The 13,384-nt window shown below is 46.8% G+C and overlaps 1 protein-coding gene across 1 annotated transcript; it reads right to left on the reverse strand.

The window, feature by feature from the left end:
• Nucleotides 1-567: 567 nt before the first annotated feature.
• On the reverse strand, nt 568-7,656 carry LOC128715297 (uncharacterized). Its single transcript, XM_053810178.1, has 4 exons — nt 3,924-7,656; nt 3,690-3,818; nt 3,217-3,614; nt 568-3,129 (listed from the first exon to the last, which is right to left on the reverse strand). The coding sequence occupies exons 1-4, from the start codon at nt 7,654-7,656 to the stop codon at nt 568-570; spliced, it is 6,822 nt and encodes a 2,273-aa protein (XP_053666153.1).
• Between the last annotated feature and the right edge of the window lie 5,728 nt (nt 7,657-13,384).

A 13,384-nucleotide genomic window follows, 5' to 3' on the forward strand; every position in this document is an offset into this window, starting at 1 on the left:
GGAGGAGATAATCACACCCGTCTGCCACCCTCGTCCCGTGGCTAGAGTAGCTTCATCGCGTGTCCCAGCGCACGATAACTGCATGCGGAAATTCAATCATAATAATGGCCTCTTAAAGGGATCTTTCCTAACAGTTGAACCATCTTTCATTAACAGCTTCTCCGTATCGTGTGTGATAATCTACGCATGTATGTATAAGCATATCTTGCAACAGATAAGTATATCGTTAATAACGAAATTATTTAATGGTGCAAAAAAGATGCACCGTCACATAATGCGACGAGTTGGAATTCGTAGCAATTCTCAACTTTTTTTTTACCCTCCCTTTTTCTATGTATATGCATATAAATATGTGACTAGACATTTGTGATGAAGTTAGTAGGTGTTTTAAATATGAAATTAATCAGAATTTAAGATCATCATACCAGTAAGGTGTAAGAAGTAATTTTTGCGCCAATGCGATCATGTTTGAAGAAGGTGCGTTGTTTTGCTTACCTTTCCAAGTAGTTCCGTGGGGCCTACCTTTGTGTTCGAAGAGATTTTTACCAGCAATCGTTCGTTATCTGTTTACTCTAACATCTGAAGTGCCAACGGATTATCCGAGGCATCTATCGAAAATGTATTCGAACGCTCCAATTTTGATTCAATGCGCTCAATGATCACCGGTACAGCTGTTCCATCATCACCTGCCTCCGGCACAAGGGCACAATTGTTTTCCATCACAATTCCCTTCACTGAGATTCTACTGTCCCCCGAAGGTCCCTTCGTGCGATTTGTCGTTCCTCCAGTAGTGTGAGCTCCCTTCGGCGTATTTTTATCCGCTTTACGCTCCTGACTTACGTTAGAGGTACGGTTGTTGCCTGTACCTTCAGGTAATTTCGCCGTACGTCGCAGATGCAGCGTTGTGTTGAACACCTTCCTGCTGCCGGAGCTCGGCGTTGTGAGCGAAGCGGATGAACCAGATTTCGCGATATCACTACCGGATGACTTATCGCGCGTCAGCAGTAAACTGGGCGAGGAAGCGGCTGATTTATTGCTCGAATTCGTAGAGTTCGACTTTGGTTCATGAGTGCGGCGTGCCAAAATTTCACGGGACCGTTGTGAAAGAAAGCTACGCTTCACCAGTCCCGATCCGCCGTTCGAACCGACACTTGCCGAGGATGCTGTACGATTTATGCCATTCGAGCGCATGCTGATTCCCGAAGGAATTGATGAGGAAGAATGATTCGTTTTAATACCACCGGCAACCATGCGTGTGACAACGGTACTTGCTGACTTTCCACTGTTTGGACGCTTTTCACGATGATGATCTTTATCCTTCAGGAGTCCATTCTTGGCGGGTGGTTGCTGATCGATAGCATTAATAACTTTCGGCTTAAAGTACTCTTGGTAGATAAGTGATTCGTGGGACAAGGTGTTGCTCGTTTTGATCGAGTGTGATTTTATCGACTCTGCCAGCGAGTCGATCGAGACATCCATTTCACCAATGACCGCGCGGGGTGGTTTGGTCGCTGCGTTTGCATTCTTCAACTTTGCCGGAGACGACAGGCTATCGAGCGAAAGGTTAGATTCGTGGCCGTGATTCTGCTGCTGCAGTTTTGACGTCATCTTGCGAGTGCCCATCGCCGGACTGGACGTTCTGGTAGAACTTCCACTGGAGGAAATGTTGTTCTGCGCGTGTAAGTTGGCCGCATTTTTTGGTTTCTTTGGTTCGAGATACCGTGGTTTAACGTTGCTCAGCTTGGTACGTAAATTATTCAACGGATCTGGCTTGCTCGTAGGTACAGGTTTAAGATTTGCATGATCCTCCGATTGTGATCGTTTGTGAGAGATCGGCTGGGTTGGGTTTGATGTTTTGGAAAGTACTCCCATCCGTATGCCATGGGCCGCTTGACGTCCGTTTGTGAGCGAAGCGGACGGCTTCTTTCCCCCCTCCGGAACGTGACTCTTCGAGGAAGTTTTCGAAATACGTCCATTTTCCAGTGCATGGTTAGCTTGTTGATGCTTCATTCGTTCGCGCTCTATGACCGGCATCGCCATTGATGCTTCGTGAGTTGCGTAATGCTTTGCAAGCTTATGCGAATTCAACAAAGCAGCATTTAACTCGTTCTGATGCGTATTCATCGTTTGTGTTTGCTGTGTTCTATTGTTATTGGGTTGGTTATGATTCGGTTGGCCATTCTCCATAGAGCGCTTGGTGTGCGCTTGTATAGCCAACCGCACCTGACGCATATCATTCGAGCGCGAATGAACTGACGACGAGGAGGACGTTTGCGAAGAGTAAGAATAGCGTGCTCGAGATTTTCGTTCATCCGCCGTTTCCATTAGGCAGGCCAGCTTTTGGATCTTGTTGCGTAATTCTACGTCCATTCGCTGCCAGGAACTAACACGCATGGCTCGGGCACATTGGCGAATCAAGCATTGCTCCACGGCGGACAGGATGGCGTTCACCATTCCCACAAACTCATCGCACCAATCCATTTCTTCCTCTTGCAGATTGTAATCCACTTCTTTGCGGCTGGCACCTTCGCTTGCTTTCGTTTGCTTCTCGTAAATGTTTACCACGTTCGTATTATCACTCGACGACATCGGCGTAGAAGTAGTGGTCGTTGTCGTCATGGTTAGCACCTTTGCCTGTAGTAACTTCTGTAGCCGCGTTGCCCGTGGGTAGCTCTTGCATGCCTGATCGGGGCTGAGATTGTTCGCGGCGGGCAATAAAATGGGCTCCAGATGAGGAATGGCCCAGCGGTAATTTTGCCCAAGCGAAAGGAAACTGTCACTGGCAAGCAAGGAAGCAAAGTGATCCGCAATGTAATCGTACGCTGTGTCCAGTATATCGCGCACTACGTTTTCCACCTCGACAGACCACTTGTACGGGTGCAGTAGCGTTAACAGCTGTTCGCTGTCCAGAATCGTCGTAAGAACACTTTCGGAGTTGAGATGGGCCACGATTTGCTGCTTGCAGCGATGCACGACGTCCAGAGGGAGCTGCGAGAATTGCTTTTGTGACCAGATCTTCACATAGTGCCGACAGACCCACTTCAAACACTTGCGATACAAGTCGTCAAGACCGTGATTCAAAGTAACCGGCAGCACTTGTAACACACCGTCCGTGCAACCGACGCAGGGCTATAATGGAATCAATTAAGAGCGTTAAGAGAATTACAGTCAATAGTAGTTTAATACAACCCCGTCGTGCCTATTCTCACTGCTTACCTTGTGGAAATTGTGACAGTAGTTCGTTTTCAGTGCATACGCCGTTACCTCCTTTAACCCTTCGAGACCAAGAAGATCGGAAAGTGCGGCCAGCTCCATCAGACTGATGCCTTCCGGTGGATGGGAGGCACCAGAGTAGATGTGGCACAACGCAAAGTGCACCGCCGCGTAAGAGTAGCCGGGCAGTGTGATCACATTGCCCGCATTCTGCACCCAACTCCCAGCGAGAATTGCCGCAAAGTACTGGCAACGCGATCGCAGTATGCACTTATGGGCACGCATCTTCTTCGTCTCGACTTCGATCGTCACATCGGTGGCAATCTCCTGAAGGAACATCTTCAACAGATCCTCACCTAGGCGGCGCGGTTGACGGCTGGAGATTGACTCATCGATTGATTCTAACAGATTGATGAAACAGCGCACATTAACCATAGTGCTTGCGTTCTTAATTACAATGACGAGTGATGACTCACCAATGCCGGATCGGCTTGAAGTGATGCTTGAAGTACAGGAAAAATCCGAATGCATCATCTCGCTACCATCCTGACCGGTACGACCCATTCCATTCATACCCACGTCCGACGGAAGACTGCTGCTGAAAGCTATGGACAGAGTACGCAGAACAAAACGTAAGGCAGAAAAATGATTACATTTTCCTGTACCCATTTCGGCAGCCAACTGGTGGTGACGGTTCACTGACAACCTACCTTTCGACAGGTGCGGAAACAACCTGCTAAGCGAACGGGAATTTTCCACCGAAGAAGAGATGAGGCTCACAAAATTGTTGCCAGTGGAGCGAGACATATTCCACGAGTGTCGCTCCATCGACGTTACACCACCGTTCGAGTGATAGTAGTTCGATGCCTTCTGCTGCTGCTGTCTCATCGCTTGGTTGCTAGCTCCGATTGCCGACCCGATCGTGTTGTACTTTTGACATTCGAACAGCCGTGCTACTCGACTGGAACCGGCCGAATTGGACATGTTACTTCCAGCAGCACCACCCCCGCCGCTATTACCACCTCCACCACCGCTGCTCGAATGAAGCTCAAACTTGGTCGTGATGAACTGACTTGCCGTCGTCGGTGGCTTATCCATATCGGACAGCTTCACAAAGGAAGACGTTGTGGTTGACGCGTGCGATTCGACATTCTCGGAAACGGTTTCGAGCAGCTGCTTCTGTTTCTCGATCGTAGCATGGAGCGTTTCCATCGTGTGCTGTGGTTTATTCCGACCCGAAGCTGCAGTATGACGAGGTGAACATTCAACTGTCTCAACGATCGTTTCCATCTGTTTGGTGCAGCTGTTGCCGGTGCTACTGGATGCGGTAATTGCAGACAGCTTTATTGTTTCTTCTTTTGGTTCATGACTTTCATTAGCGGTCACACTTGCGGGTTGCTGCAAAAGAAGAAGTGCGTCTTCCTCTGCCGGATTGTTTTGGAACGTTACATCGTCCGTGTCGGTTGTGGTTGACGTCGGGGAGGCATCCTCGTTTGAAGATAGAATACCATCCGTTATCGACCCTTGGCTGCTCTTGTCGAACGTTTCGTTTATTTTTGCATCTTTGCGCTTTTTCTTTGCTGAAGATACCATCATACCGTCGCCTGGCACTTCCATTGGTTGGCCTTCGAGACCGGCAACATCCTTCGGGGATACCTTCGATTCGTTGCTCGAGTGAGCGGAGTTGGAAGATATCGAGTGGTTCGAGTAGGTGCTCAGCTCCGACTTCGAGCAAGTGAAATCTTCAAACGGCGATACCGAGGAATCAATCGACATGCTGGATGTTTTCGATAGCAGAGGAATTTTATCCAGAATATTCATAATACCCCGATCGCTTGTTACGCTCGTTGATCGCTGATAAGCGCTACTGGTTGCGATACGCCGCTCGTGAAATCCTCCGGCGAGACCTCCTCCTTCGCCGACAGATGTATTCCACGAGTGTCGTTTAGATTCGTGCCTTGCTGCAATTGCACCATTACCTGCCGCGTTTCCATTCGGACGACGCATAACAGACGGTTGAGCATCGGCCGAACCGACAAACATGTAGTAAGGCTTACCCGTTTCTTCACCCGTCGGTCCAAGACTGCTGGGACGGACCGAATCCTTCCCATTTGAAGAGCCCGACAGCACAGACGCTGGCATTGATAGCTTTCGTGGCATTGCTGGCTTACCGTTTGGACCATTACTGCTACACGCATTATCTCCTCCAAAGTCAATAAACATCGAAAACATATTCTTGCGATCGGTCTGCTTATCTTCCGATTCTCCTCTCGATGTACCCGACAGTGCCGAGGCTGATGGAGGTGGTGTTTCAATTTTAGAACCCCCCATCTTGGGAGTAGCACTGCGTGTACTTTCGCTGCCATCATCCGACAGATCGATGTAGAATCCTGTCGATTTCTTCATCATCTCCGTGCGTGCTGTACGGGGTCTGCTATTCACCACCGTTATCGACTTTTCCTCTACGGGCGTCTTAAGGCTGCCCAAATCGACGAAAAACCCAAGACTTCGCTGGCCTGAATGTTCGAGAGAATTGATCGACGCCGCTGCGGCCACGGCCGATTTCTCATCGTCGGGACAATTCTTCAAATCAACCACCCACGATTTACCCGAACCGCTCTTGCTCAATTGCCTCGCCGTTGCGGCACGCTCCTCAGCTGGATCGTCGAAGCTGATGCTGCCTCCAGACACTATTGGACAAGTGTCGGTGCGTCGCCGGACCAATGGGCTTTCGCATTGCTTTGGAGTAAAGTCTTCGATTGATGCACCGCCCGACACAATTGGAGCCGATTCGTCGTGCTTTTGCATCCGCTTGGGAATTCTTATCGGTGTGGAGTGTGATTCTCTATCCACCGAACTGGCCCGGCTTGTATCATTACCAGTGTCCTCACTCAGTTCTTGTACCTGACGGTGAAGCGCAATCTGCTGGGGTATGGACGCCGCCGACGTGACATGTACGATCGAATTAAACGGTGTGTGCGGATAGTGTGATGTTGACTCGACGTCACTAGTGGCCTGCGTGCGACTGTTATAATCGGCAGAGCTGGAATTATACCCACTGGTGCAGGTCCCACCTCCACGTAAACTGTCCATCTGTCCACTGGCTCTTTCATCGGTTACCGCACTACTACCTCCCAGTGAATATCGATGATTATCGCTGATCGTGAGCGAGCTATACTCGCCGTAGTTTGGCTCACTGCTCGATGAGTATACGCTTGGCAGCGAAAGATCACTATAAGTTTCCTCAGGCGCAAATTGCAAACTAGAATCCAGTAGATGTCCCGAATATTGTTGGATTGAGTTTTGGAACAGAAATGTGCCCTGCTTTCGTTCGGCTTCCTGGCGCGCGAGCACTTCCTCACGATCGTTATCATTGCCAGTAGTATCGGTTAGATGACTCGCTTCGGCAAGCTTCAGTTTGGTCGCTATGTAATCGTTCGACGGACCGGCAGAAAACTGGTCCTTAACTTCGATGGGTTTGGTTATTATTTCCTCAACCATTACCTCCGACCGAAGCTTATCATCGTCACAGAGAATTGTGGCAAGTTGCACAGTGCTTTCACCAGTGGTAGACCAATGATGTTGCTGCGCGGAACACGAGCTTTCCTGGAACGATGGATACACCACCTCATCATCGTCAAACAGTGAAGATGCATCTATGAAGCACGGTTTCGAAGGACCGCCATAAGATGGCGCTGGTGCTAACTGCGCTTCTTTCTGCGGATCGTCTTCTGCATCGACCTGTTCTGGCTCAGTGCCCACAGCACTGCAACCGTCTCCATTGACCGGTTCCCACGAATTAGTCGCAGTGGTCGTGTCAGAGGAGAGCGAGTTCGATTTCATGATCACTATTTCCTCGTTGTGGCGCTGTTTCTCTTCCTTGGTGGACGAGCGCGCAAGATCGAATCGTTTTCGCTGCAATAACTCACCGCTGCTCGTGCCGGCCATACCGTCCGCCGCTTCGCGGTTCAGCAGTTCACATTCCGGCCCACTGGCCTCCTGCACTTCGTACTCGATTTCATTCACCATCACTTCATCATCCGCTGGTTCGCCTCCGCCTCCGGCTGTCAGTTCAGCTACCGTTGCGACCGTCGCATTATTTATGCGCACAATATTGCTCCACATCTCATCCTCCTCATCTTCGCCATCGTCATCGTCATCACCCTCCACACCATGCCCATCGCTGGTACCGGACGCAGGTGACTGCGGGCTCCCGCCATCCACCATTTCATAAGTGGACGCCGAATCGCTCGAAATGCGATTAAGTCCCTTTCGCAAATGGTCCTGTTCTGCTTCACGTACACCATTAAGCCGGTACTGTACGCCCTCGGTGGCGTGGTCGGCTATCGACAGGTCGGCTCCCTCCACCACGTAACAGCTGATGGAATCGGTTTCCGTGTCATCACCGTTCGACGGAGAAGACAATATTCGCTGGGATTCCATCGCACCCGCTACACCGGCAGGCGGTGTGCACTAATGCGGGACGTTTGTGGTGTCCCGAACAAGTGTTGTATATCAGACGGTAACCCAAATGCCCCCGTCCGCGTTTAACGCCTTTCCCCTTGCGCCTACTGCAACTGTTGCCAAGGACACGATGGTCGTTCGGTTGCATTCGCGTGTGACATGATTGGGCGGGGTGTTGTTGAGTGTTGCTGAATTATCTACAACGGAAAGGTAAAAACAACATCAGAAAAAGACAAAACACAATTAGCACCGGCCAACTAGATTGCTCTTTGCCGACACAAGGAAGTAATGGTTAGAAGAATGTACAGCCGTACATGCGAAATGGGGCGAATAAAAAGGGAAAGGAAGTTTGCACAGCTTGCGATCACAAATGTATTTCTTTTTAGCGCAATCGATTGACCTAGAAAGCTCGCAATCTTTATTGCGTATTTTTAGCGGATAAAGCTAACAGCCTCTTCCAGCTCTGCTTTGATTATCTATGAAATGCTGGTGTTTCATATAAACTTGGGCTCATGTTTATTCGTTTTACACGGTCGACCTACGCCTTTGGCAATACATACACTACTGTGCAAAACATCAACATCAAATCTTTCGCCCACGATTTGTTGCTTCACGCCAGATAGCCACGGACGATAAGCACCAGGCATCGACAAGCCTCTTCTCTTGGTAAATGAATTATAATCACTTTCAGGCGTCAGGTTTGCTTATTGCGTTTAGAACTTGAATCGCACAGCACTAGCAAGCAAGCGTATGTACATGCCAAACGCGCAGCATTCAAACAGTGACTACGATTATTGGAATTAATTTGCCATTCGTTCACCATTTATTGATCGCACATGTAAGCCATCACTGGCCCACACCTACACACGGACGCGAATCAGACGAGTGGAACGCGCTTTCAATTCACGATCAATGTTCCTGGGTCTTTATTAAGCTATTAGAAAAAGATCATCAAAACAAGTGCTCGTGTCAAAAGCGTTGACGCACTTCTTTCGTACACATACCTCCATGAACCACTAGCCCGCTGCCAAAGACACCACACTCACTCGGATCCGTAGAGGTTTTTGGGTCACAATTTGCCAATTAGCTAATTACGATCGCAATTAAAGAACTATAATCGTTGCGATCTTTAGAAGAGCCGTCTTCACCGAACACCATCACCTTGATGATGTTTGTCTTTAAAAGGATGCTTTATGATACTGCCATTACGGCCGGCACCACCAAACATTAGAATTACCACCAGAACTCCACAGCAATTCGCCTCAATTCTACCACAATCACTTTATTCTGCCACACCGATCTGCTGCAAGAGGACAATGAGGAACCACAAGAGAAACGACAGCACAACAAGGGATGTACACGAACAGAAGATGATCTTCTGTTTCTTCCCAACAACAATAAGAATGTTGATGTCTCAAAGCGATGTTTCAGCGACTAATGATGGACTGACTGATCAACCCATCGCCTACGGCTGGAGAGACTCATCGTCGTCTCATGTCTTTGTCCATCATCGTTACCGTCTTCGTGGCGGATAGGAGACTACGAGGTGTGTTTGTCGGTGCGCTCCTGAAGAGTAGGGGAAGAGTGTTAAAACATGCGTGTGTCCAATCACTCCGACGACTAATAGGCCGGGTAGGGTAGGCCTGGCAACTAGACAACATTTTTTTCAAAAACACTTCACACAGTAGGCCAAACTTTGGTTACATTTTTTTTTTTCGTTTACCACCTAACCAAATGTTGCAATGCGTGTGTTTGTGTCGTTCGTGCTTCATGTATGTCCCAGTCTGAACGGTCCAAAAAGTAAGCGGACTACCGTTTCCATTACCATAAATAGATTGAGTGATATATTCCACCGAAATAATAAGGCACGAAGCGATGCATGGGGTGTCGGAACAACCAAAATGGACACCATTGTTAGACGACTAATAGAGATTAGTACATTCTAGGGCAGCAACATCATTGAATACCAATCGACAGTTGCTGGAATTGAAAAAAATCGCCGGAGTGTTTCGATAATATAAGCGCGTTCATCATGAAAAAAAGGTGCGATCGTGATCGTACTTTTCAATATCATACGTGTATTGTTGGTCGGCAAGGTGGTGTTGTTTTATCATTCGCTTGCGACAAACGAAAAGAATTTGACGGTAGAAATCATAACAGGAGTCGACTCCTTTCTTCACTTCTTCAGTATCGGTATTCAACAGGTTTAATTATTACCACTGGAAAGTATCGAGAAAAATATTTTAAAACTTAAAAGGCTATACACGACTCAACAACATGTAGCTCTGAGTTAGAATTTCGAGTGTGTTCCGTGATCTGAATATTTAGCTGCAGATGCATCAAGCCCATGTCCAACGAAACAAAAACTTCCAAAACATTTTCAATATTTTTTTTAAAAATAAGTTTTAAAACTTCGTATAAATTTGGCTGTAGGTAATTATTATTGTACAAAAATCTAGTGCAAATATTTAAACATTTTGGTAAAGTGACAAGTATTTAAAAGCAGTATCTCTCTTTGTCTCAGTCAAGCCCTACCTCTCTATCGTTCTCATCATCTCATTCCGATGATTAGTGTAAAACCATGATAATCTACCACAATGACCATCGATTACGACGACCAAACAAAAAGAAAAAGGCACAAAAGGTGCGCACGGCGTGCACACCTGAAATAAACTTTTCGGTATGTTGGCACACCTCCTACAGGACAGGGCCCATGGTGGAGAACTGCGAGCCGATGATGATGGCTGGGGTCACACGAGAAGCAACAAACATTTCAAACACGCGCATACATACATGTCGGCGTACACACGCGTGGCCATCATCAACATCATAGTATCGTGGCGGCGGTGCTCTCGCACGGCAGCTGACATCATCGCCGGGACGTGACGACTATTTATGGTAAAAAAGAGTGCCCACGCCGCCGTTGAACCAGCAACCAGATGGATAGACAACGAAGATGACGGAGTGAAGGGCGAACTGCGAATGTGGCACCCAAAAAGTGTGAAACGATTTGTGCATTAATGATGGCCATCCGTTACGGAAGAGGAGGCTTGCAAATCGATAACGAATGGGCCGCAATCAAATCGTACACCCTGAATCCTTGCGGTATTTTTATGGTTATGTGATCCAATAGGGAGAAAATAAAGATATTTTAATAGTGGCCGGTATGGAGCACGATTCCTTTCATTCCTACCGTCTTACTTGTAGAGCTATTTTTTATTAGCATATCAAAACATCCAGACCGAACCTGAACAACTAATTTGGCCAACTAACTTTGGCTGTTTTGTTCCCGTTTATATATATATATTTTTTTTTTTTTGCTAATTTCCTATTCATTACCCTTAGCGAACTCGACCTATCTCTATTACCCTATATCACATTAATCCACTTAGCAGGCCTAGCGCAGTTGGCGAATGTCGGCAAATTGGCCTTGACTTAAAGACGGCGTGTGTATTACCGTGATTTCCTATTTGCATCGAAGTATGCATTTGTTTCCCCCCACAAAGTTGCCGATGGTATGATGGGGGAACACAAAATTAATTATTCATCGTTCCTCATCGCGTTTGACGGTCAGGCAGATCATCGTACACACACGTTTCTTCTCCATTTTCGGTGCTATTAGGTACGTGGTTTCGATGGCGCGGAACCGTATCCAGTTCCTTCGCAAACACCTACGGACGGTAAGCGACCGCCGTGTGTGGGATGCATTCAAGAGGTGGTGGCGCCTTCGGGCACGACCTATGGCGTACGTTATTGTGTTCTATTCGATCGAAATGCATCGATCGTTCAAATAATATCGACATCTTGTCCCAAAAGCTGTTCCAGTTCAATCATCGCGACCAAGCGCACAACCGGAATCACCGACACGATCGATTCTATCATATTCGAACTGATGGCGTTCCAGGGCTGGTGATGCAATGTTTTTTTTACCCCGAAACCGTGTCCTTCGTTCCGCTGTCCAGTACGGTTACATTCATGTTCAGTGCGTTTGGAGGAAAAAGGGCAATGGTGTGTGAATGCAGCACGGTGGCACACAGGCGCACACAGCATAATGACACCGACGGGAAAGAGGGCGATCTTCACACCACATACACCGCACACATCCGTTCTCCGGATCATTGATTCTTCAACCTGCAGCGCTTGGTTTATTTTCTAGCCCCGTTACTTCGCTGCGCTCCCTGCAGCTCGTGCACCATTTGAATTCACTATGGCCCTTTTGCAAGGGGAACAAACACCTGCTTCCCTGTTTTGCGCTGCGTTTGTGCAACCAACATTACCTTGCTACTACACCGCAAATCCGTATGTTTTGGTGATAGATGCTCGATTTTCATAACCAGTGACCAGTGATGGTTTTTTTCGTAGATTTTCTGCTTTTGGTTTCGGTACCAGCGCGTATCGTTTATCTCCTATCCGTTAGCACCATGTTCGACGCAGTAATGCACAACTCTCGTTTTGGATAATGTTTATCACACACACGCACACTGCACTTTTGTAGTTCTGACTAAAACGCGAAAAATCCCTTCTTTGGATCGTTTTTTACGGAATGAGGATGGACACTTTCTTCGAGCGAGTAAAAGTGTGTTCGGAAATTTCTCTTTTCGTCGGAGCCAATCGATATTTGGTGAGAAAATGTTTGACGTTCGATGCTTCTTTGCAGCTCCGTTGTTTTCTATTTCAAGTGCACAGAAGGCGCCGACTTTTTACAAAAAGCTTGACAACTTGCAGCACAAAATTACATAAAAGGTGGATAGAATGAAGATGAAAATTCGTGCCTTTTGTAATTGCATGATGTTGTGCGAGTTTGAAACAATTGGTAAAGTTACAAGTCTTGGAAGTTAACGAACATCCCGTGCAAATACTTTTTTATTTCGCGTTAGTTCTTTTAATTTGTCAATGAAATTGGAATAAATGATTTTATAATAAATATCTGGTTTGCAGAAAGTTGGAGTTGAGCAATGTTTTAATAGAAGAGACCATAAATATAATACGAAATTGGTCATCCAAGCGATCAATCGCAGTATTTGTTCAACCGAGCCAGTAACGCAAAACAAAGCAAAACGGGACGTCAAGCAGCGTAGAAGGGCGATGACGTTTTCATATTCCAGTTGTCGAGAAAAAAACATTGATTGTTTATAAATTTTGCGGGGTGTTAACGCTGTTTCTTGCTTTTTAAAGCGAATTTAAGACTATTTCAACGCACGTGAGTTTTGTTTGATAAACTAATTGTGTTGTTACCGCTAAGCTTTTTGCATGCTTTCTATTAGTCGCCGAATTTGGTGTATTTTTAAAGCGGAAAATGGACGTATCATGTACGACGCGATGTGGTATGACGTGTACCATTTAGCCGGTCTGGATGTTTCAACACACATCAGAAAAAGTTTTTCCTTTGATTCGGTAGCATTTAAGTAGTGTTCCTGATTAAAAATTTGTCTATACATACCCGGTTGCATTGTACCGTTCTTTGAACTTTACAATGAAATCAGTTGGATTCGAAACGTAATCAATTTTACCGGATTGGAACAATTTGATTCAGAACTTTTCCAAATTTGGTTATGTTTCTTTTATGGTAATTGAAGTGTAATCACATAAAACATTCCGTTTCCCGGTAGTTCATTCCAGTACAATTGAAGGAGTATACGTTTAACCAGCTGTTCGTTGCGTCCGAAACATTCCAATGAGGCTAAATCGCCAAAGCGGTATACTAAAA

This window comes from Anopheles marshallii, chromosome 3 (assembly GCF_943734725.1).
Source record: "Anopheles marshallii chromosome 3, idAnoMarsDA_429_01, whole genome shotgun sequence".
In the NCBI taxonomy this organism is placed as follows: Eukaryota; Metazoa; Arthropoda; class Insecta; order Diptera; family Culicidae; genus Anopheles; species Anopheles marshallii.